Source organism: Ciona robusta, chromosome 1 (genome assembly GCF_009617815.1).
Source record: "Ciona robusta chromosome 1, ASM961781v2".
Taxonomy (NCBI): domain Eukaryota; kingdom Metazoa; phylum Chordata; class Ascidiacea; order Phlebobranchia; family Cionidae; genus Ciona; species Ciona robusta.
Window position 1 is genome coordinate 6656155 of NC_143235.1, and position 21625 is coordinate 6677779.

Below are 21625 nucleotides of genomic sequence, written 5' to 3' on the forward strand. Positions count from 1 at the left end.
CAGTTTGTAGCAACAATTTTATTACGAAAATGGCAACATCTGTAATTTAAACATAGTTGTTAGCATTGTAGCAAATCTCGTTTTACTCGTCTTTTGTTTGATGTTTTATAATGACTTTTTTTGTACAAACGGTTCGTTTTTAAACTTTTAAAATATGATTTAACAGTTACCAATGGTAACAGGTTAATGTTCATAAGCACATTATTATGCCGTTTGTGGACCTTAAACCAACATCAGCGACCAACACAATAGGTATTGTTCGATCGCGAGCTTTCACTTATATCTTTTCCGTGCGCCTTTTGACTCGTTATTCAGTCAATGAGCCGTCGATGAACGTTGGCTTACAAAAACAATTTTCCACCCATATCGCTTGGCCATTCTAGTTTTTTTTAAAATAATTTCTCTCTCATTTTAAGGTTCTCCCTTCAATCGTTAACAGGTCGAGCTGTTATGTAATACGCATTTAATTGACGTCGAAGTTGTAACCGTAAAGGTCACTCGTATTACAGTTAGTCATAAAGTGATAACAGCTCTAGGAGAAGTTTTGTATAAAAGCAACTTTCGCATTTACTTACGAAAAGGATATATCGGTCACCAAAATGATTTTATTCTTGCTTAATTTCAGATTTGTTTGCGCCCAAAGCAATGACAAACTGAATATAGAGTATAATATGAATACTTCTCGTAAGTATGAAGCATGGCAGGGCAGCAGGAGAAGGTCTACAATACAAAATCTTCCATCTCTGGATCGACCACAGGTAGTCATGTGTTTTAACGATGAAACTAACATTTACATTACTAACAAGTACTTGCAGTCGACATTGAGCGGCAAACCAAAGATTATACAACAGGGACCTTGGACGAGCGCGGTTCCAACAAAGGAGGAAAAACATTGCCGAATGATCAGGTATACTGACTTAATGATTATTAGGAATTAACGACGCAATACACTGTTTATAACTCAGTTTAAATTATGTTTCAGTGATTCTATCGGGAATAATTACAGTCCAAAAGCAAGAGAGCTATCGACTATGATTCTGTTTGAAAAGTATCATTTAGGTATTTTTAATATTTGTAACAGTTTTATTATAAATATCGAAATAGAAAGTTTGTTATAAACATGCTGCAGTGACGGAAAAAGAATTGAGAAATAAACGAAGTCGAAAACAACGTGAACACCGTGATTTATGCCCAAAGAACCATCCACTTCCACCATCCCACGCTACTGCCACGTTTAAAGCATGTAATTACACGCCGTTGTTAGAAACTGCCGATATTCAACTTAATGCATCTGCCCGCCAGCCAACATTTAACAAAATACATAGGGAATACAAAGACGGACGAAGTGACCGATCAATGTATGTGTATTGTCATATTGTAATCACAAGGTACTGAATTAATTAATAAAATATACATATGGTCCTAGTAGGTTTACCAAGCTCCACCCAAAGCACACAAGTCGTGCAGCTACTCAAGGTTCTTTGCAATCATCTGTTATTGCCAACCGCGGTGAGAGAATATTTACATCAAACCACGGACATTTTCGATCACATGGTATGTCATTATTTAACTTTTCATTCACATGACATTAAACTTTACAGTATTTAACTTTGTATGTGATTTATTTTTTAGAATCTTTTTAAACGCCGTGGCAAAGTTAGCTTGCGTGCCTCTAACCCAGATGTAATGGGTTCAAGGCTCGACGCTGCTACCATCGTGGGCGTATGTGTCCTTGGTCAAAACACTTAACGGCAATTGCTCCAACCCAGTAGTCACTAATGGGTTGTCCAAATTATGAGCTATACGTAAAAAAATGAAAAAAATAAAATACATGGTGCCACCTAAGCTGGCACGAGGTGTATGAAACAGAATACCCGTGTTATAACGACATCTTTTTCTGGCCATTCGAAGATAAAGTAAGTTAAATTTATTCATTTAAACAACCTATCAGAAACTAATGAATTGAAGCAATTGTCGGTTTATAAAGTGTCCTGTTTAAGGACCGATATATGCCCATAAGAATGGTAGATTCAAATGTCCAACCCAACTCCATAAACTGGTTCAAATGCGAGCTATCCAATATATAAGCCATGCGCTCATGCACGTTTATATTCCTATTTTGTATTGTTTATAGGGTCAGCGAATAAACGTAAAATGCCGCATTTTGACTTTGAGGTTTCCAACTCCTTTCATTGCAACGGAATTGGCTGGAAACAAAATGAAGAAGTTGCAAACACGAATAGAAATCGCTTCAATTCCGCTTTATTTTCGAACCAAAGGCTTGTCCTATCTGCCAATAAAGTTACGGATGAAGCACAGCAGGTCTGTTTTAGAATATGTTAAAAAAATACAATATATATTTTATAAATAAATAAAAAAAAAACGTTTACGATATTTATTATATAAAAAAATAAATCTACAGACAACAGCATTTCGAGAAACTGAAGATAATTTTAGTTCAAACGTAGAAGTTTATGAACATCAAAGCTCAATGTATCATGTCCGGTCTCGATTCCACCGAACACACTTCGATGGAGAACAAGAAACAAACAGTGCGGATAAACAAATTGAAACAAATGATGATGAGTGTAAGTTTATTGATGATGAATATACTTTATCTCCAACGTGCTTTTATTCTAGACCCGTTGTATATGCATTGCATAAACACCATGATGTTTGGGCTATGCTCAAATTTATAAAGTATAAATTAATTGGCAAATATAGCGAAATGGGGTAAAATGGCACATGTTTTTTTATAATTTTGTTTCATTTGGTAGAAAGTAAAATATTTAAAGAATCTTATAACCGTAGCTCCACGAATCGCGCTAATTGTTTAAAACACGATCGAGAAACATAAGATTTAAGTGCCAATAACAGTATCCCATCTTACCTCACAGTACTATCAGTAATGCAATTATTAAGGTTCAAGTGGTAGCAGTGGGACAAGTCGTCAACATACAACATGTAACAGTGGGGTGATGTTGGGTGCCAGTGATGATGACGTCTCTGATGAAGAATCTTCCGCTCCAAGTTCTGATGAAGAAGAACTTCGGTATGGTTGTGTGTTGATGGTTATGTTGGGTTTTATTTATTTATATATTGGTACATGCAACCAAGGGTTCATCGCATACGTTTGTATGCATGGTATTTTTATGTGTTTACGTCATTGATCAAATCGTAGCAATTTCTATCATAATGGAAGAAACTTTGAGTATACCTGTGCTTTTATAAGCGTATTACTTGAACGGCTCATATTTATTAACAATATCAAATAAACAAAACTAATTAAATATAGAACACACGATGAAGCAACCCGGGCAGCCCTTGAGGTAATTTTCCCGCCTTACACGTGCTCGTTTCATGGCATTTCCCGACCTGCGAGCCCAGAAGAAAAGCACGCTGAGCGGTAAGATCAATATTCTGTTCTATTGGGTTTAAGGTCCTAGATAATCTAGGATTTAGTCCTGATTTGGCCAGTTACCCCAACATCCAGGCTGTTTTTTTTAAATGGTGCGAACTATACGATTACCGAGGTTTATACAAACGTAGATGTACAGTAGGGTGGGAGAAGATGGGACACCTTTTAACTCTGTTTTCTCGTCCCATTTATCAGGTTACAATGAACAATCAAACATTTATAAATCTATATCTTCACGACCCCCATAGATCGTTGTTAATTGTTTAAAACACGATCAGGATATCTGGATATTATGTGCTAAAGATGTCCCATCTCCCCCCACCCTACTATATATAATTTAAATGAAGATCTAGGGCAATCGTCGATCGATCTAGGGCAAAAATAATTGTTTACATATACCTCGAATAAAATTGCATAATTTTTCAGATATTTCTCTCTTTTATCGAACTCAATTGACGATTCTATGATTTCTGCAAAACCAAACGAATGGACAGAAAACTCACTTTCTATGATTAAATCTTGCCTTAAACTGGGTTGGCCGAATACAGTTGACCAATTACTTAAAGTAAATATGTTTTACAAAGTTTTAAAACAATAGTTAAATTCGTTCATTTTTTTGTAGGAAATTAATATTCTTTATCTGAAGAGCATTAAAAAAGCTGTCCTTGATTATATTTTATTGGATAAAGCAGAACAGGATCGACTTGGATTGGTCATGTTACGGAAGGTAATTAACTTTTATTTTAATACATTATTGTGTACTTTATTTCGTTTTATTCTTTCTTTTTCTGTTGTTACTCTTTTTATTTATCTAAATACCAGTAAATCCATAATACATAATTTTTAAGTATTATTATTTTTATATTTTAAAGCAATTTATACGAATGTATGGTAGGGTGGAGGACATGAAACACCTTTACGTTCTATTTTCTCTTCCCATCTGGTAGTAAACAAACAACATTCAAAAAAGTATAAAATCTTATCTCACGACTCCTATACAGACTGTTGTTAACTGTTTAAAACACGATCGAGATATTTGGATATAATGTACTAAAAGTGTCCTGTCTTCCCCCACAGTAATATACATACGTTGCAATATTTTGTATAAAGTTAAAAACCGAGGAGTTTTCTGCATTTGCAGCCGAAGCAAGCTACCGGTAGGTGGCGATATCCTTGGTATGAATTTTTAAAACGAGCCCGAGGTCAAATAAGAAATCAACTTTTCATAAACCACCCTGTGAACTTGAAGATATTACAAAATTGGAAAGTCAAGTAAGCAGAAATAAAGAATACATAATTGACATTTCGATTTAACCTGGAACAAATGAGAAATATGCTATAACGCAGAATATCGATTTAAATATAACCCTACATCAAAAAATATCAATTTTACGAAAACTGTATTATTAGATTCAGCTTCTAGGTAATGACAAGCGTAAAACTATTAATAAAAGTGACTTCGGTGTGCTTTAACTTAGATTTTACATTGTATCAGGTATGACGACTTTCGCCTTGTGAATATTGATAAACTGTATCCAAGAATGCCGTTCACAATCGAAGAATTCGTCAAAGAATTTCAAATCTCGTGTAATAATGCAGCTGAACATTTACGCGTTGTTTGGTTGCAAGAATGTGCTGATATTGTGCAAGACAACAAACCGGAAGTTGAATCGGCAGCGAGTAATTATGACCAGGTTGAAATGAACTGCTGTTTTTAAATGTCTGGACAAAAATAAACTGTTATAAAAATAAATCACAGGGGAATAGAATGAATGGAATGGACCATTTTTTCGGTTGTCTTTCCACTCTGATGTCAAATATCATCAGAGAACTTGTTCGAAGCTCCATCCATGACGTAATACGTTTGTTTGAACATTACAGGCAAGTTAATTATATTTGACTTACTACAATGCTTATATTTAATAATTATATTACAGATGCGGGAATAAGTACGATGCGAGTTATGAAGAAAGTGGATTCAATCTTCCCACGATGCCACACCCGATTAAATTCTTCATGGTTCGTTATAACAAACGTTTTATTTTTAGTTTTCATTACATCAATAATTTTACAGCTGGCAGATATGGAACACACATCAACGACCTTTAAACCAAGTTTTAAAGAAATTATAAGCAAGATCCATCAGGCTTTAGACAGTATAGTTATTGTTAGTAGTGTGTGTGTTATAATGTTCATTTTTATGTTAACTCGATATTTTGTTGAAGAGTGTACAACAACTACCTAAAGTCGAACAACTACTATTTCAACCAGTAAAAACTCTCGAAGTATCTTATATTTCATCTGTACAAGTTGATGATGAGATTGTCCGAGTCGCTAAACAACGTATAAATGACATCGCGCAAATTAATTGCCACGGCCCTATCAGGTAACTTTCAATATTATGGTAGAATAGGGTAAGATAGGGCACTTTTATACTGTAATCTCGTCCCAATTAATAAAGAACATTTACAGAATTTACGCGACTCTAAAAGAACGTTGTTAATTATTATAAAAGCACAACTGGGAAATACGAGAAACTGACAATATCATATCGTGCCTATAATTATACTATATGTAGTAGGGTGGGGGAAGATGGGTCATATTTTTATTCTGTTTTTCCGTTCCATTTGGTGGTAAACAAAGAACATTCAGAGAATTATAAAACCGTATCCTCGCCATAATATAGACCTTTGGTAATTGTTTAAAACACGATTAGGTTATTTGGATATTATGTGTCCAGTCTTGGAAAGGTGTCCCGTCTTCCCCCACCCTATAACTATAATGATATAGTTTATAAAAGCTTGTTGCCACCTTTTTATTTTTTTATTTGCAGATATCGCGCCGTATATGAACCAACCTACAATCATTTGTTAAAATCACAAACTGATAGCAAAGTAGCGAGTTTTTTGGAAAGAGAGCCCCCGCTACGAAGTTATGTCAAAGAGTTGGAAAAACTGCGTTCAATGTCGAGCAGCATCGGAAGTTTACCTGTTTACATCTCGATGCATCTTTTCCTTCTCGACTGCAAAGAATTAAATCAGGTATAAACATATTATATTAAGTACATAGTAGTCTAAAAGAACGCTCGATTTAATCAACCGATTCACATTTGTCTACAGTGGTTACTTAACAGAAGCCATCACCTACAAACAATGATGATAAACACAGTTGTAAATATATCACGTCGATTCAACCGTTCAATATGTTCCACATATGATGGAATAGTGAAACGAATTACATCCCACGTTATAAGGTAAATACAGGGAAAATATGTCTTCTTTACCAGATTGAAATAATATAATCTTTTTACAGCACTGTTGGTCTGGTGGAATTGCAAGAATACGTGGATGGCTTAGCTTTAACAGAAATGGTGAAGATGAAAGAAAAGCTCGACGTTGCATCGAGCAATCTTCTCTTTCTCATGGAATATGCGATTTTATCAAAAGAAGATGTGTTGCTTAATGATAATACGTTTTCATGGCCTGAACGAATTATTCCTATTATACGAAACAGGTATTAAAAAAATCGATTGCACAATAATTTAAGAGGTCAAAAAACTTTCGATTAAACACGGACTCTTACTTAAAGTGAACAGCGCTTGCAGAAAGAACATGATTTAAAGGTGAGCAAGTTAAACACATGGCAGCGTGGATTGGAAACACGAATTCAGGATGTCGCTGAAATTGTTCGGGATTTTCAACGGAAGGAAAGAATGGGAGAAGCACAACGTTATGTGGATGCTTTAAATAAAATTCAAGAAAAAATCACAGGATTTATTGAAGAGGTATAATTTAAACATTCATATGTTTGGGAACTTATATAATAAATAGAGTGGGGTAAGACGGGACCCTTTAAGGCTATATTGCCTAATATTTACAGAATCAAAACATATATGACTTGGTTTAGGGCGATACTACGAATTAGTACTATCATACCTTTATTAATTGCAACTCAAACAGCAACTCAAAGAAATATATATTGAAACACACCAGGAGTTTTTAACGTTTCGCACACCAGGAGTAGTCATAGAGTTTCGAAAACTGGCCTGGTAAGACGGGACTGTTTAAAATCGGTGTTAATTTTAATTAAAAAAAAAAGAATTCTTTATTAGGAATACACGCAAATAACTAATACAAATAATAATATTGTACGCTTTGAAAATTAAATTTAAACATTCATTTTCTTTCCAACTGCTATAGTAGGGTGGGAGAAGATGGGACACCTTTGACACATAATAACTAAATATCCTGATCGTGTTTTAAACAATTAACAACGGTCTATGGGAACCGTGAAGATAAAGTTTTATAAAAAAATCGTTAAATGTTTGTTTACTACCAAATTGGAAAAGAAAATAGATTGAAAAGGTGTCCCATCTTTCCCCACCCTACTATATAGTGTTTAACATGTTACCTATTATTGTAGAAACAATTGGCATTGGAGAATGCTGTCGATAAATACTACAACTTTTTTTTGTTTATATTTAAATGGGTTCCTGTAAAAACTAAAAATAAGCTTCGTATCGCTCCGAGTTCCGTCTTTCCAACCCTGCCATATATAGCTCTCGTTACATCTGTTTAGCCAAGATTTTATTTTCAGAAGCAACAAATAAACAAAGAAGAAATTTTGCTAGACGTCGGACACGTCAGTCCGTATCCTCAAATACAAGAACTTATTGTTAAAAAGGAACCATTTGAAAAGCTCTGGAAAAACGTTGTTGCGTTTAATAGCATGCATGATAAGTGGCTGAATGGTCCATTACTTGAAGTAAATGCAGAAGTCGTCGACGAAACGGTGAGTTTGAGACGCATTTATAAAATCCGCATGTCGTTTCGGCACTTCTCATATTGATTTACATTTTTTATCTTTGAGTTCTGTAGATACAAGATCTGTGGAAAACAAGTTACAAGTTAACGAAACGATTTCAACATCCCGATCTCATGGGTCCATTAAAAGCAGCTGCGACAATTAAAAACAAACTTGAAAAATTTCGATTAAACATGCCGATCATAAATGCAATGTGCAACCCTGGTATCAAGACGAGGCATTGGGAATTAATGTCGGAACGGGTATGATATAAATACAGTTATGCATTAAATTTAAATATTTAGCGAGCGATTATTATGCGTAAGATTGTACTATTTTTAACTTTTACATAGTAAATGATTTTGAATGTCATCAAACTTTGTTAGATCGGATTCGACATGGCTCCCAAACCCAACACTCCATTAAGCGAAATTCTTAAATTAAAGTTGGAACGCCATCTTGATGATCTTACTCATATAAGTAACCAAGCGAGAAAAGAATATGCTTTGGAAAAGGTATAAGTAAAATATATGTTTGTTCAGCTTTTACTAAACGTTTATGTGTTTATATTTGAAATAGGCTTTGACAAGAATGAAGAAGGATTGGGACACAGTGGATTTCGTGCTTGTACCGTACAGGGATTCAAATCTTAAAATCCTTTCTTCCGTTGATGATATTCAAATGCTTTTAGACGACCATATCGTGAAAACTCACACAATGAAAGGATCGCCTTTCATCGAGCCGTTCGTTGATGAAATTGCATCATGGGAGAATGCTCTGGTAATTAACATATGAAGATTAAATTGCAAGATTTAATAGCTCATGTTATGAATAAATGTAACATTTTTATCCCCACGCGACATAGTAGCGACAGTCGTTATAACAACTTTTTACAGCAAAAAGCCCGAGACATCATTGAAAGTTGGCTTGTAGTTCAATCAGCATGGTTGTATTTGGAACCTATATTTGGATCTGAAGACATTCGCAATCAAATACCTGTGCAAGGGAAACTTTTTACACAAGTAAACATATTGCAGATGTTATTTTTATAAGCTTCTATGCCGTCTTTACAAGTTTCATTCGTATTAGGTCGACACGGATTACAAAGAAATAATGACCCGCGCAGCAAAGAACACAAAAGCTATGGTTGTACTTTCTGAACAGGGAATGTTAAAAAAACTTCAAAGCTCCGAATCTCTATTGGAAAATATACAAAACGGACTAAACGAATATTTAGAAAAGAAAAGAATTTACTTTCCAAGGTTACAACAATTTTCTTCTATTTGTACCATGTGTTTAATATCCTAACAATAACTTTTTTTCTAAAGATTTTTCTTTCTGTCCAACGATGAACTGTTAGAAATATTGTCAGAAACACGAGATCCACTCAGAGTGCAACCTCATCTCAAGAAATGTTTTGAAGGAATTGCGTGTTTGGTTTTCACTGACAGCAAGCGTATTGTTGCAATGCAATCAGCCGAAGGGGAGCAAGTGGAACTTGTTCATCCGATTATCCCTTGCGAGGCAGGTGGCCTTGTGGAAAAATGGCTCTTACAGGTTAGAAGCTTGAGTTTTCAATCAAAGTGTTATTTATCCAGTAATGCTCTGTTCTAGCTATGGCTTTTACATTCCTGTGTGTATATTAATGCAGTACACACAGTATGTTGCCATGCCTGGAGGTTGGCACTTTCAACGAATCTGATATAAATAACACGTAGTTCATGTAACCAATGTATACATGGTTATGTAATCATAATACAGCCTGAACTATTTACATAAATAGCATGATATTACAGGTTGAACAAGGAATGAAACTTAGTATTAACGAATCGATGTCACGAGCGGTCGATGCGTTTCCAAAAATGCCGTTTAAACACTGGTGTTTGCGATGGCCTGGTCAAATTGTTTTAGCTACAAGCATAATATATTGGACCGCCGAAGTTACACAGGTAAATATGTTTGCTCAAATCTGCGCAATACACGACATGATGATTTTACAAATCAAAGAAAAGGATAACAAAAACACGCATCTTTACCAGTATTGGGTGTTTAGGCTCTTTATGGCTTTCTTTTCCTGTGTGACGTCATATCTCTCACAGTAAAGTAAGCCATTATCAGCTGGACCCACAGTCAGCGGTAAGATCTACTTTTTGTATATAATGTTAAATATACTGAGCGTATTTGTGTGCGACATAAAAAAGTTGTAATGTTTGATTTATATTCGTTATGCAGGCTATAAAAGAAGGAGGTTTGGAAAAATACTTAAGTGTTTGCAGAAGTCACATCGATGATATAATTCAGTTGGTTCGTGGTTCGCTCAGTAATATGGATCGAGTCACTCTGGGTGCTTTAGTGACTATAGATGTGCACGGTAATTTCTATTGTACATATACGGTAACATTACACCGCATTATATGCAGTACCACAACCTTATCATACGCATTATCTTAAGACAAATGCAGTAGAATCATTAAAACTAAACAACAAAGCTTAAAAAGGCGCGTGATGTTGAACTTGTTGCATTTTAGCCCGAGATGTTGTTGCCAAATTATCCGAAGACAATGTAAGTGACGTTCGTGATTTTCAATGGATTTCGCAAATGAGATATTACTGGGAAAATTCGGCTGTTATTGTCAGAATGATTTCTACAACTGTCCCGTATGATTACGAATATCTTGGCAATACTGGACGACTGGTCATAACTCCACTAACTGAACGTTGTTACCGGTTAGTTCTTCAATATTTACCTTTTCAAGCAAGTAACAAATTGGTTTTACAGATCGATTTGTAATCTATGTTTATTATATTTCCCAAAAATATAACAAAATTGTGTAAGCTCGAAACACGATTTATTTACAATTAAGCGCGAAAAATATTTAAATAATTAGGACATTGATGGGTGCACTGCAATTAAACCTGGGTGGGGCTCCGGAAGGTCCAGCTGGGACGGGTAAAACTGAGACTTGCAAAGATTTGGCCAAAGCTGTAGCTAAGCAATGCGTTGTATTCAACTGTTCAGATGGTTTAGATTACAAAGCCATGGGGAAGTTTTTCAAGGGATTAGCGCAATCTGGTGCATGGGCATGCTTTGATGAATTTAACCGTATCGATCTGGAGGTTAGTTGTCCTAATATTACCAATAACCATGTTTAGGAGTTTTACTTATAACGCGTGCAATGTGTGCGCGTGCGGCGCATGCAAGTACTCCAGTCATGCGCGATTTAAAATTAAGTCAGGCGCGATGTAAAATTATTAAACAGATTATCAAAGACAATGTTGCAAGTGTTTGCTATTACAGTAAACATCTAAAGAAATATGGTTCAACTATATTGCGCTGAATTTCGTTTTAAACAAACTTAAAAAAAAGTTTTTTTTTTATGAAAGTTTAATTGCTTGGCTTGGTGGGAAATTTGTTTGCTTGAATTAATTTTGCTCACAATGTTATTTTATTGTGGCGAATACGACTGGTTCTCGGCACGGGTGAAGGTCTTGACGTAAAACGTTGTTTTGGGATGTTGTTTAAACTATCGTAAGCAGAATCGGAGCCTTCTGGTGTAGTATTGTTCACCTATAGAAGTAAATAGCAACTTATACATTTCACTTGTCCCGACGTAGTCAAATGTTCCGACATAGTCAGAATTGGATATTTCTAAAGTGTTTACTAACTCTGGGTATTTCAGTCAATAAAATCTTACCTCAGTTTTAACTGCATATATGTCGGGTATACTTGGAAACACGTTTGGCACGTCGTATTGTTTATCCATATCTGTGGGGACTTGTTTCAAAGTTCTTCTTGTCTTCTTGCTTTTCCGAACCTTGCGGGTTCTTTCACGCTTTATATTCGGGTTTCCTTCCTTTTCATCGTTCGACTCAGATTCTTTATAATAATTAGTGTGGTTAAAACATTTACTATTTTTCCCCTTCATTTGGTGCATAAGCAGAATACGTGGGTTTATACAACAAGCTGTCACTTTGTGACTTTAAATCGCTTGACTACTTTATTTATAGTAGGATGGGAAAGATGGGACACCTTTAGGACATAATATCCAAATATCTTGATTGTGTTTTAAACAATTAACAAAGGCCTATGGGAGTCGTGAGGGCACAGTTTTATAATTCTTTGAATTTTCTTTGTTTACTACTGATTAAGACGAGAATATAGAACTAAAAGTGTCCAATCTTCCCCCGCCCTATCATATATTATCTACCGCAGTTACACACAAAATGTGTAGGTTCGTGTTTAAGGTTTTACGACTTTTATTAAATTTAAATTTTTCTTTGCGATGTTTGACCCAGAAGTTTCTTACCCCACGATTCAGAATCAGTTGCTGAAGATGCGACTAGGTTGTCGCCTTTGCTGAAAAAAAATGAATATGAAGATTATCGTATAACGAATTACATAAATAACGTCGGGTAATTATTTTCTTACCCATATAGTTCAACACTTGGTATCCAATCGGGTTCCGGTATTGATTTTCGAAGGCTATGCATTGTGATGTAAGATATCACATCATTATCTATGACCACTCCACCACTTTCACAATCTGTTGCTATAAATGTAAATTACGATTATTACTTTTATCTTTGTAAAACAGCATTTGAAAGTTCACACCTATAGATAATGTGAAGATACAAAACGAATAATATTTTCCTTAATACCACTTTAAATAACTTAATTTAGGTTAACACTGGTCATTAAATAAACTGCCTTCATTATTAGCAAGAAATTATTATTCTAATAACACATTAGCGAGTATTATAGCCCGCATATACCCTGTGTGCACATTACCGTTTGTACCACTTTCCAATGTTTCCTTTTCACTCTTCCTATAAATTATAAAACTAATTAGTGTTAGTTATTCTAATCAGTACAAATCTTAATAATATTCATCACCTGTTTTGATCAAAATCGTGTGGACTGGTTTTGAGTGGTTCAGGTTTTGTTTCATGTGACGATAGTGAACCGTGTTCATTTGTTAGAACAGTATCAAACTGTTTTGTTTTGTGTGGTTGAGGTTTGCTTGGTTTGCGTTTTGAACATATTATGCAAACTACAATTACCACTACAATGAATAAGAAAGCTGCACCACAGCCTATTATAATGTATATATACATGGGTAGACTATCACTTAAGGGACTTGGTTTGATTGTTGTTGTATAATTGTTTCCCGGGCATTCATGAGTATTGCAGGTGACCACATTTACTAACTGTGTCGTCTTATCGCCGTTTGTTCCTTGACAATTGTATGAACTCTTCGTAATGTTTCCTTGCATGGAACAAAACAAAATGTTAGCCATTATGCCTGTTCGTTATTTATGTCTGTTAACATAATATATAGACATACCGTTCTTGTCAAAGCATCTTCTAGTTTTTATTTGAGCTCCGCCGCCGCAGTTGGCATTACAACTTGTTGAATTTATCTCAAGCCATATTCCAGAACAGTTTTGGTTATAACAGCGCGATTTAGCAACTTTAATAGTGCTATTCGATACAGAACATGTGTAATTTGCCTCAATTGTGGCATCGTAGCAATTCCCACTACATTGTTGGTTGATCTGTAACAAGGTTAAAATCAGATTGCGTGGGAAAAACTGTCTTGGGATTGGACGTACCTACTAACTTTGGGGCGTACGTATTTTGAACAAAGGAGTTCTTAACCCTGTATTTTTTTAATATTACGCAAAACGTTCACTGTTATATAGTAGGGTAGGGGAAGACGGGATTTGGCAAATAGGACGGTTTGTTTTTTAAATTCCGCCTATAGGTGCCCGTTTGAGGACAGAAAAAACAAATGTTACAGTTACAGTATAAATCGAAAGCCTTTTCACGGCCCAACAAAGCGCTCAGCAAAGACCGTCACTAATGTTTTAAAATTCGATGTTGAACGAATACATCATGGTGGGGGAGAACGGGACATCTTTAGCAGATTATATTTCAACAGCGTGATCCTGTTGTATTCAATTAACAACGGTCGATTTAAGCCGTGTGGATACATTTTGTAACTGTTCTTCGTTTACTACCAAATCGGACCACCTTAAGGACATAATGTCCAAATATCTTGATTGTGTTTTAAACAATTAACAATGGTCTATGGGAGTCGTGAGGGAACAGTTTCATAATTCTTTGAAATTTCTTCGTTTACTACTAAATAAGACGAGAATATAGAATGAAAAGATCCTATCTTCCACCACCCTACTATATATAAATATACTTGGACGGGAGAAGATGGCACACTTTTGTAGACGAGACTTTTTTCATTTTTTTTTACAGACCCACATTTAATGATAATCAAAAGAATAATGTTACAGAATTATTCGATAGTATTATTACGACTTTATAAAATGCGTGTCAAACCGGATTACTGCAAAATAGTAAGTTGCTATTTTTAAGTGTTCGTTAAATCATAGTAAAGACCTGTACTATCCTTGAGAAAAATGGACAGAGGTCAACATGTCCTAAATTAAAAATTAAAACAGCAAAAGAATACCCTCGGTGGGTTAACTACAAGGTACAGGAAACTATGAATACATAAATTCCCAATTGTGTTGTCCACTCTTCCCCACATTGTATTGTGTGGGCCTATAGTTTTATTGTAAAATTTTGATGGATTTATTTTTCGTTCAATATTTGTTTCCCCCCAAAAAGGTTGAAATTTAATCACTATCTAAAGATAGTTTATGAGGGGTAGCCTGTGCAAAATGTGAAATAGTAATACCAAAGTTGTTCGGATTCTAACAATACCCATTATCGTTCGAACAATGGCAATTCTTTACATAATAATACAATGCGGATAACATGATCAAAACTAAAGCAGTAGAGAAAGAAAAAAATGTTTAAACTAGATTTTCAAAGCGTACAGTATTATTTCGTGGTATTTACTAGTGATGTACCGAAGTTTCGGTTTGCCGAATTTATTCGGCCGAATCAGCGATTTTGACAAAGATTCGGTTTTGGCCGAATCGTGCGTAAAGATTCGGCAAAAACCGAACTTTTTCAGAGACAATATAGATAGGATTAGCAAGAACTTGCGCAATTTGTGAGATAAGAATTAAAGAATATTTGCAACAAATAAGTTTAATTCAATTAATCGTCATGCTTTATAGCAATGCTAATCATTTCGGATACGGTTCTATGGGCTATGGCACACGCGCACTTTGATAAACTTCGTCATATTCGCGACCGAATCTGCTCCCGATCGTCGATAAAGAAACACTCGCTTTTTCTCTCTTAATAGTGCACGCGTCTGCTCCCGATCGTCGATAAAGAAACACTCGCTTTTTCTCTCTAAATAGTGCACGCGTCTGCTCCCGATCGTCGATAAAGAAACACTCGCTTTTTCTCTCTAAATAGTGCACGCGTCTGCGCCCGATTGTAGATAAAGAAACACTCGCTTTTTCTCTCTAAATAGGGCACGCGTCTGCGCACGATCCCCTGCACATTTTTAGCACAAAGCAGAATACAAAATGTAAAAGTAAAGTGTTCGTATAATTTTTTTACTCTCGGTATAGTTTTCAGGCAGTAACCGTGAGTAGTTTAAATGCAGGTAAATCGCGATTATGTGAATTTTAATTGATGTAACTATAAGTGCGAGGAGCAAAGCTATCAGAAAATTAGAACCAACACAAATTGTAATGTATTATTGCTAAGTATCGTCCCGGCCGAGCTTGGACAGAAGCCAAAAACGTCGATTTTAGGCACCACGCGAAAATCAGAGTTTCGTGAATCCCAGTTGCAAGATATTAATTTTACACCTAAAATATTAAATTTAAAATTTATATACACATGTTACGTTATGTAACATTCAAAATCCAAAACATTTCATATAAATCCGACAATTTATATACCACAGGGCACAGGCTGCTCGCAAATTAGACTGAGGTTAGCATTTCGTCAGTTTCCACGAGAATAAAATCAGAACAATTGCTTCCCTTACTAAGTGTTGTAAGTATACTATCGCATGCGTCTTCCTTTATTTCCCAAGCCGACGCAGAGCGTAAAATGAGACGCTCATACAGGATGTTTTTTTCTTCACAAAAGTAATTAATTTTTTTTGTTTGCGTGACACAGGTTTTATCAATGGTTACGCCGTCACAGTAATGAATTTTTAAGTTCTCGAATTAACTGCTCGTCCGTGTTGCAATAAAATTAAATTTATCTAATCCACGCTCGTCCGTCACCGTTGTGCTTTTCTCCCAACGATTTACCTTTCCTGTAGTTTTAGTTCGTAAATACACACGTTATTACGAGACTAATGTTTCCCACAACGCTTTATTGCCACATTAAAGACTTATACTGAAATTGTTGAACTTGTGTGTGACACGGTGCCTATGATAAAGTATTTTCCTTTATGTCGTTTTTACCGACCGCCCGTCGCCGCAGGTTCGGATGACGTCATAAACGATTCGGTTGATTCGGCCGAATTGATTCGGCACAAATGTCCGAATATTCGGTTTCGGCCGAATCGTTTTTTTAACGATTCGGTACATCACTAGTATTTACGCGTATCCCTATTAATGAATTATTTTATTAATCAAAAATAACAATGATTTTAAACTGTCCCGTCTTACTCCATGTCCCGTATTACCCCAATAGAGACAATCATCCAAACATAATTTTATTTCGGCGGAGATACCTACTTTAACTATATTCGACTTTTCGGTAATGACGACAGTGTCTAGATAAACGAAGCTGCTTATAAGAATCTGTTAAACAACTTGCGCGTTATAGGAAGCAGTACGGTTTCGTCTCTATATAGGCCGAAGAAGTAATATAGGGTAAACATGTTTACATCGCTTCTTAGACACCTTTATAGCCGGCTAAACAGTATATTTATGACCTCTTTGGAGTAATATTAAAGTGTAGATAGTTTTAACTGGATTTTAAATGCTTTGTACATACCGCTGAAAATATCCAATGTGCCTCATCTGGACATGTACCACCAAAGAACGTTTCTATAAATGTTTCATTGGGTTTGGCACATTTTATTCCTGTTTCTTTGTTACCTTCGATATTACATTCAAGAAATCTTTGAAGACAGTCTACTCCACAGTTGACATAGTGATTCGTAAAGTTTGCAGCGAGAGAACAATGTATTACAACTAAACTCACAACCACAGCAAGAAACGTTTTCATCTTTGAATATTTAGCAATTTACCAAGACTTTCTGCAGATAAATTTCTCTGATACGCTTGTCTCGCTTTTTGAAAGACTAATTGTTTTGTCAAAGGCCGGAATACGACTCATGTATTACGCATTACTATTTCTAATTCCAATTGTTACGTATTAAGAAATGCATGATTAAACGATAACCATATTTGTACATAATCTCCTATCCACGCTATTACACACATGTTATGTGATTTTGTCGGAATGGTCCAATGAAAAAAATAAACTCATGAGACCTGATCGACTATTTGCTGTGTATATATATAATATCCCCTGGTGTATTTATATTGTAAATGTGTGCACGCATAAGATTAAAGAGGTACAGTACTGTGGGGTAAAATGGGAAACCGTTATCACCTGAATCCAACATTTCCGCATGATGTTTTCTTTAACAATCAACTTACTTATTTTTTTGATATTCCGACTCTAACGCACCCAGCTACTGTATATTTAGATGTTATAGAAACTTATTTCATTTATGTACAAAGGTGATATCATCCGGTTACTCCGTTAATCCGTGACGTAGTTATATTTTCGTATAGTGATTCGTGTTTTAATTACAAGTGGCATATGCTTATGTGTCATAAGGCAAGTCGCAGCCGCGTCTCGGTAAGGTTGTTATATCAGTATCATCACGCGGCGCATGCGGTTAATAACGCAAACTTGTTATATAGTAGGGTGGGGGGCGGGGAGATGGGACACATTTTCAACCTGCCAAAGGTGTCCCATTTCCCCCACCCTACTATATCATCACGCGGCACATGCGTTTAATAATGGAAACTAAACTCTCCCTGCGATAACAGCATATAAAATACTCTGATTTAATTTTCAAGCGATGTATGCTGCCATCGCATTGAAATGTCGTGTGTTTCAACATACACGTACGATATTAAGAATAGACAACATCGTTACGAATAAAATTACCAATACCACGTGTATTGCGAAGGAACATGATGTTTGGCTCACGCCGCGCATAATATATTATGACCTACAATTCATCGACCACGAGTAAAAAAAAGAGTAATACCTGGCTAAAATGGTTTTGTAGTTTCGAACATTAAACTTCTATTACAATTAGTTTGTTAACAGGTTCTCTCAGTTGTCGCACAACAAATACAAACCATTCAACGAGCTGTTGCTGATCAAGTTAGTGAATTTGTGTTTGAAGGAACCGAAATTTCGTTGGATCCGTCTTGCACTATATTTATCACTATGAATCCTGGGTATGCAGGTAAGCTATTGTAACAAGCAACAAAAAACTTACGTGTAACGTGTCGATTTTTATTCATTGTGAACTTTAGGAAGGGCCGAACTGCCGGACAATCTAAAAGTTCTTTTTCGCACGGTCGCGATGATGGTTCCGGATTACGCACTGATTGCTGAAATCTCACTTTACTCGATGGGTTTCTTGGCGGCCCGAACACTGGCAACTAAAATAGTGGCAACTTACCGACTGTGTTCGGAACAACTTTCATCACAGCATCATTATGATTACGGAATGCGAGCTGTAAAATCAGTACTTACTACTGCAGGTTAATTATATATATAGGGCTGGGGAAGATGGAACACCTTTCGATTCTTTATCGGCCCAGTTGGTAATGAATAAAGAATATTTAAAAACTGTATAACAACATCCTCCCGACACCCGTAGACCGTTGTTAATTGTTTAAAACACGATCAGAAGTTTAGGACATTGTGTGCTGAATGATCAGAACTTTAGGACATTGTGTCTTCCCCCACCCTACTATATATTAAAAATATCGGGGTATTCTAATAGCCTACGATACTGTGAACACAAGCTGATGACAAATAACGTATTATTATGTGGTTTACTAGGCAACCTGAAATTGACGCATATTGATCATCGAGAGGACGAACTGATGTTGAAAGCCATCACTGATGTCAATCTTCCTAAATTTCTCTCACATGACATTCCTCTCTTCCATGGTATAATTTCCGACTTGTTTCCTGGTGTAAAACTTTTAAAACACGAACACGGGATACTGGACAAAGCGATACGGAGAAATGTTACTGCAATGAATTTACAAGTAACTTGTGTTAGCTCGTGATTTATCTTTCATCAGTTTTCTAAACGTCGGTTAATAATTGCAGCCCAACCCGTGGTTCATAGAAAAAGTTTTCCAGCTGTATGAGATGATGAAAGTTCGACATGGTTACATGGTGGTGGGTAAGGCACTGGCGGGAAAGACGAGTGCATATCGTGTGCTCAATGCAGCTCTTGGTGAGATTTCTGTCCTGGATGAGGTGGACGAACATGCCGTAAGTACTTAATAACCAATCCATGAAATTGATTGTTATTAAAGCCTAACCATCACCGAATCCTGGACGATATAGTAGGGTGGGAGAAGCCGTGATTCGGGTAAAGACGGAACTTTTTGTAAATCTACTTTTACTGTTACCCATTTGATGATGGACAATTACTGCATTTTTTGAGACTGGAAGTTTTGGGCAAAATGTGCTTAAGGGTCTCGTTTAACCCTATCTACTATATAGTAATGTTATTTATAATTTCCCGTAAAGTCACTAGAACTCAGTTCAGTGCGCAACCAGCATCTGTGTAGAAATGGCGGGAAGTGCAATATAAATCATATATACCTGTTATAATGTAAAATGTTTTTCAAGATGTCACGGAATGAAATTCGTGATTATTGCGCTATTTCCCATTGCCTAATATGTATGAATAAGCACTTGACAAAGAAGTTCCAGTGACGTTACGAAATAAATTATAAACTTTCAATAACAAAACGGCGCTGGTTTCACGTGTACAATATATATATAATATATGTATGTATAGGTTCAAATCAAGGTTATTAATCCGAAGGCTGTAACGATGGCTCAGTTATACGGAAGCTTCGATCCGGTGTCTCATGAATGGTCGGACGGTAAGTTAACTAATGATTGTACGCAACGCAGCACAATGCCTTTAGCATTTGCTGGTTGGCTTAAAATGTTTATTAGGCCGCATTGATACTCACTGTATAAGGTTTGGTAAAATTCGAGTGTTTAAGCACCAAAAAATGTCAAGTGTGCATGCCGACCTGCAACCGAGAGGTAAAGGGTTCAAGGCTCGTCGGTGCTATATCATTGTGCGCGCATGTGCTCTTGGGCAAGACACTTAACCGCAATTGCTTCAACCCAGTGGTCACTAATGGGTTGCAGAAATTATCAGCCATTCATGAAAAAATAAAAATATCCAAAAATATTATGATTCACAAAGTAACATGCACGGTAGCTCGTAAATGGCACGAGGTGTATGGACACCCGTGTTATAACGACTTTCGTTCCGAACACGCAAGGATAAAGTAAGTTGCATTTATCCATTCATTCAACCAGAGCTATTTTGTATTTATATGCGGACTCCCCGGTCATGCGCATATACCTATAGATTGATGTTGCCGAGAAGTTTATATAAACTGATTTTCGTGAAACAGTTTGTCTTATTTCTAACAGGTAAACGTAATGTTTCCGACACGGAACAGAAAGACAGATGATGTATACCTAGTTTTGTCAATGTATGTAGTTTAGTTAAAATCCTCAAACAGCTAGGGGCAGCACCGCTTCTAAATTCCCCAAGATTGCACCAGACAGTTAATACAGTGTTTGTCTTACGAGATGTATTTTATTCTATACCAACAAAAAGATCAAAGTTTGTATAAAGATAGAGTTGCTTTAATGTGACCTAAAGGTACCATTCACATTTATAGGTAACAAGCTATTTAAATTAGAAGTTTAATTAAAAAGAAATAAAAAAAGTGGAAATTTAAAATAAATATAGTTTTGTGGAATCAGCCAAGCCAGAATGGCAAAGCTGTTTTTACTGCGGCAAGTTATTATTTTGGTTGATGAAAAATATAAACATATAACCAAATAATGCCATTCTTATGTGTTTTTAGTGCGTCTGGGTTCGCTGCTAGGGGTTCTTCAACCCAGGGGTAGCTTATAGGTTATCTAAAAACATCAGCAATTCACTACAAAAATAGCAAATCTCCTCCAAATGAAACTTATTAAGTTGAATATGTGGTAACTTAAAGGCAGGCCTCTATACAGGTCGTTGATGTATGAAACAGAACACCATATTAGAATTCCTGCTAATACATAAAAGATAAACCAAGATTCAAACAAAAAAAAAATATTAAAATCAAACATATAAGGATACGTAATTGTCATTCATTTAGTTAAGTTTATGCTGTGAGAACTAGTGCTTCACTGAAGTGGAA

General features: G+C 35.8%; 2 protein-coding genes across 3 annotated transcripts in view; one reads left to right on the forward strand and one right to left on the reverse strand.

Annotated features, from left to right (window-relative positions):
• The first annotated feature begins 510 nt into the window (after window positions 1-510).
• LOC149741888 (dynein axonemal heavy chain 3-like) overlaps window positions 511-21625 on the forward strand; it is a 40044-nt gene continuing 18929 nt past the window's right edge. The window contains exons 1-37 of one of the 2 annotated variants that reach the window (XM_089893171.1): window positions 511-758; window positions 816-907; window positions 983-1059; window positions 1130-1358; window positions 1427-1554; window positions 2135-2322; window positions 2423-2588; window positions 2923-3052; window positions 3296-3406; window positions 3845-3983; window positions 4041-4145; window positions 4560-4690; window positions 4914-5112; window positions 5178-5299; window positions 5356-5437; window positions 5493-5585; window positions 5644-5804; window positions 6252-6459; window positions 6538-6671; window positions 6731-6931; window positions 7007-7202; window positions 8015-8209; window positions 8296-8484; window positions 8608-8736; window positions 8801-9001; window positions 9118-9243; window positions 9311-9483; window positions 9550-9778; window positions 10018-10170; window positions 10454-10592; window positions 10750-10948; window positions 11110-11338; window positions 18477-18618; window positions 18689-18919; window positions 19224-19435; window positions 19500-19667; window positions 20203-20290. In XM_089893171.1, the coding sequence (XP_089749297.1) occupies window positions 600-758; window positions 816-907; window positions 983-1059; window positions 1130-1358; window positions 1427-1554; window positions 2135-2322; window positions 2423-2588; window positions 2923-3052; window positions 3296-3406; window positions 3845-3983; window positions 4041-4145; window positions 4560-4690; window positions 4914-5112; window positions 5178-5299; window positions 5356-5437; window positions 5493-5585; window positions 5644-5804; window positions 6252-6459; window positions 6538-6671; window positions 6731-6931; window positions 7007-7202; window positions 8015-8209; window positions 8296-8484; window positions 8608-8736; window positions 8801-9001; window positions 9118-9243; window positions 9311-9483; window positions 9550-9778; window positions 10018-10170; window positions 10454-10592; window positions 10750-10948; window positions 11110-11338; window positions 18477-18618; window positions 18689-18919; window positions 19224-19435; window positions 19500-19667; window positions 20203-20290 (5854 nt within the window). In that variant the 5' untranslated portion in view covers window positions 511-599. The remainder of the gene's footprint in view (window positions 759-815; window positions 908-982; window positions 1060-1129; window positions 1359-1426; window positions 1555-2134; window positions 2323-2422; window positions 2589-2922; window positions 3053-3295; window positions 3407-3844; window positions 3984-4040; window positions 4146-4559; window positions 4691-4913; window positions 5113-5177; window positions 5300-5355; window positions 5438-5492; window positions 5586-5643; window positions 5805-6251; window positions 6460-6537; window positions 6672-6730; window positions 6932-7006; window positions 7203-8014; window positions 8210-8295; window positions 8485-8607; window positions 8737-8800; window positions 9002-9117; window positions 9244-9310; window positions 9484-9549; window positions 9779-10017; window positions 10171-10453; window positions 10593-10749; window positions 10949-11109; window positions 11339-18476; window positions 18619-18688; window positions 18920-19223; window positions 19436-19499; window positions 19668-20202; window positions 20291-21625) is intronic. The other variant, XM_089893170.1, reaches the window with a different exon arrangement.
• On the reverse strand, window positions 11337-17542 carry LOC149741889 (uncharacterized). The gene is made up of 8 exons (XM_089893180.1): window positions 17121-17542; window positions 13567-13777; window positions 13116-13488; window positions 13011-13048; window positions 12651-12771; window positions 12529-12578; window positions 11917-12098; window positions 11337-11789 (listed from the first exon to the last, which is right to left on the reverse strand). Exons 1-8 carry the CDS (start codon window positions 17352-17354, stop codon window positions 11655-11657), a joined length of 1344 nt encoding a protein of 447 aa, XP_089749306.1. The 5' UTR covers window positions 17355-17542; the 3' UTR covers window positions 11337-11654.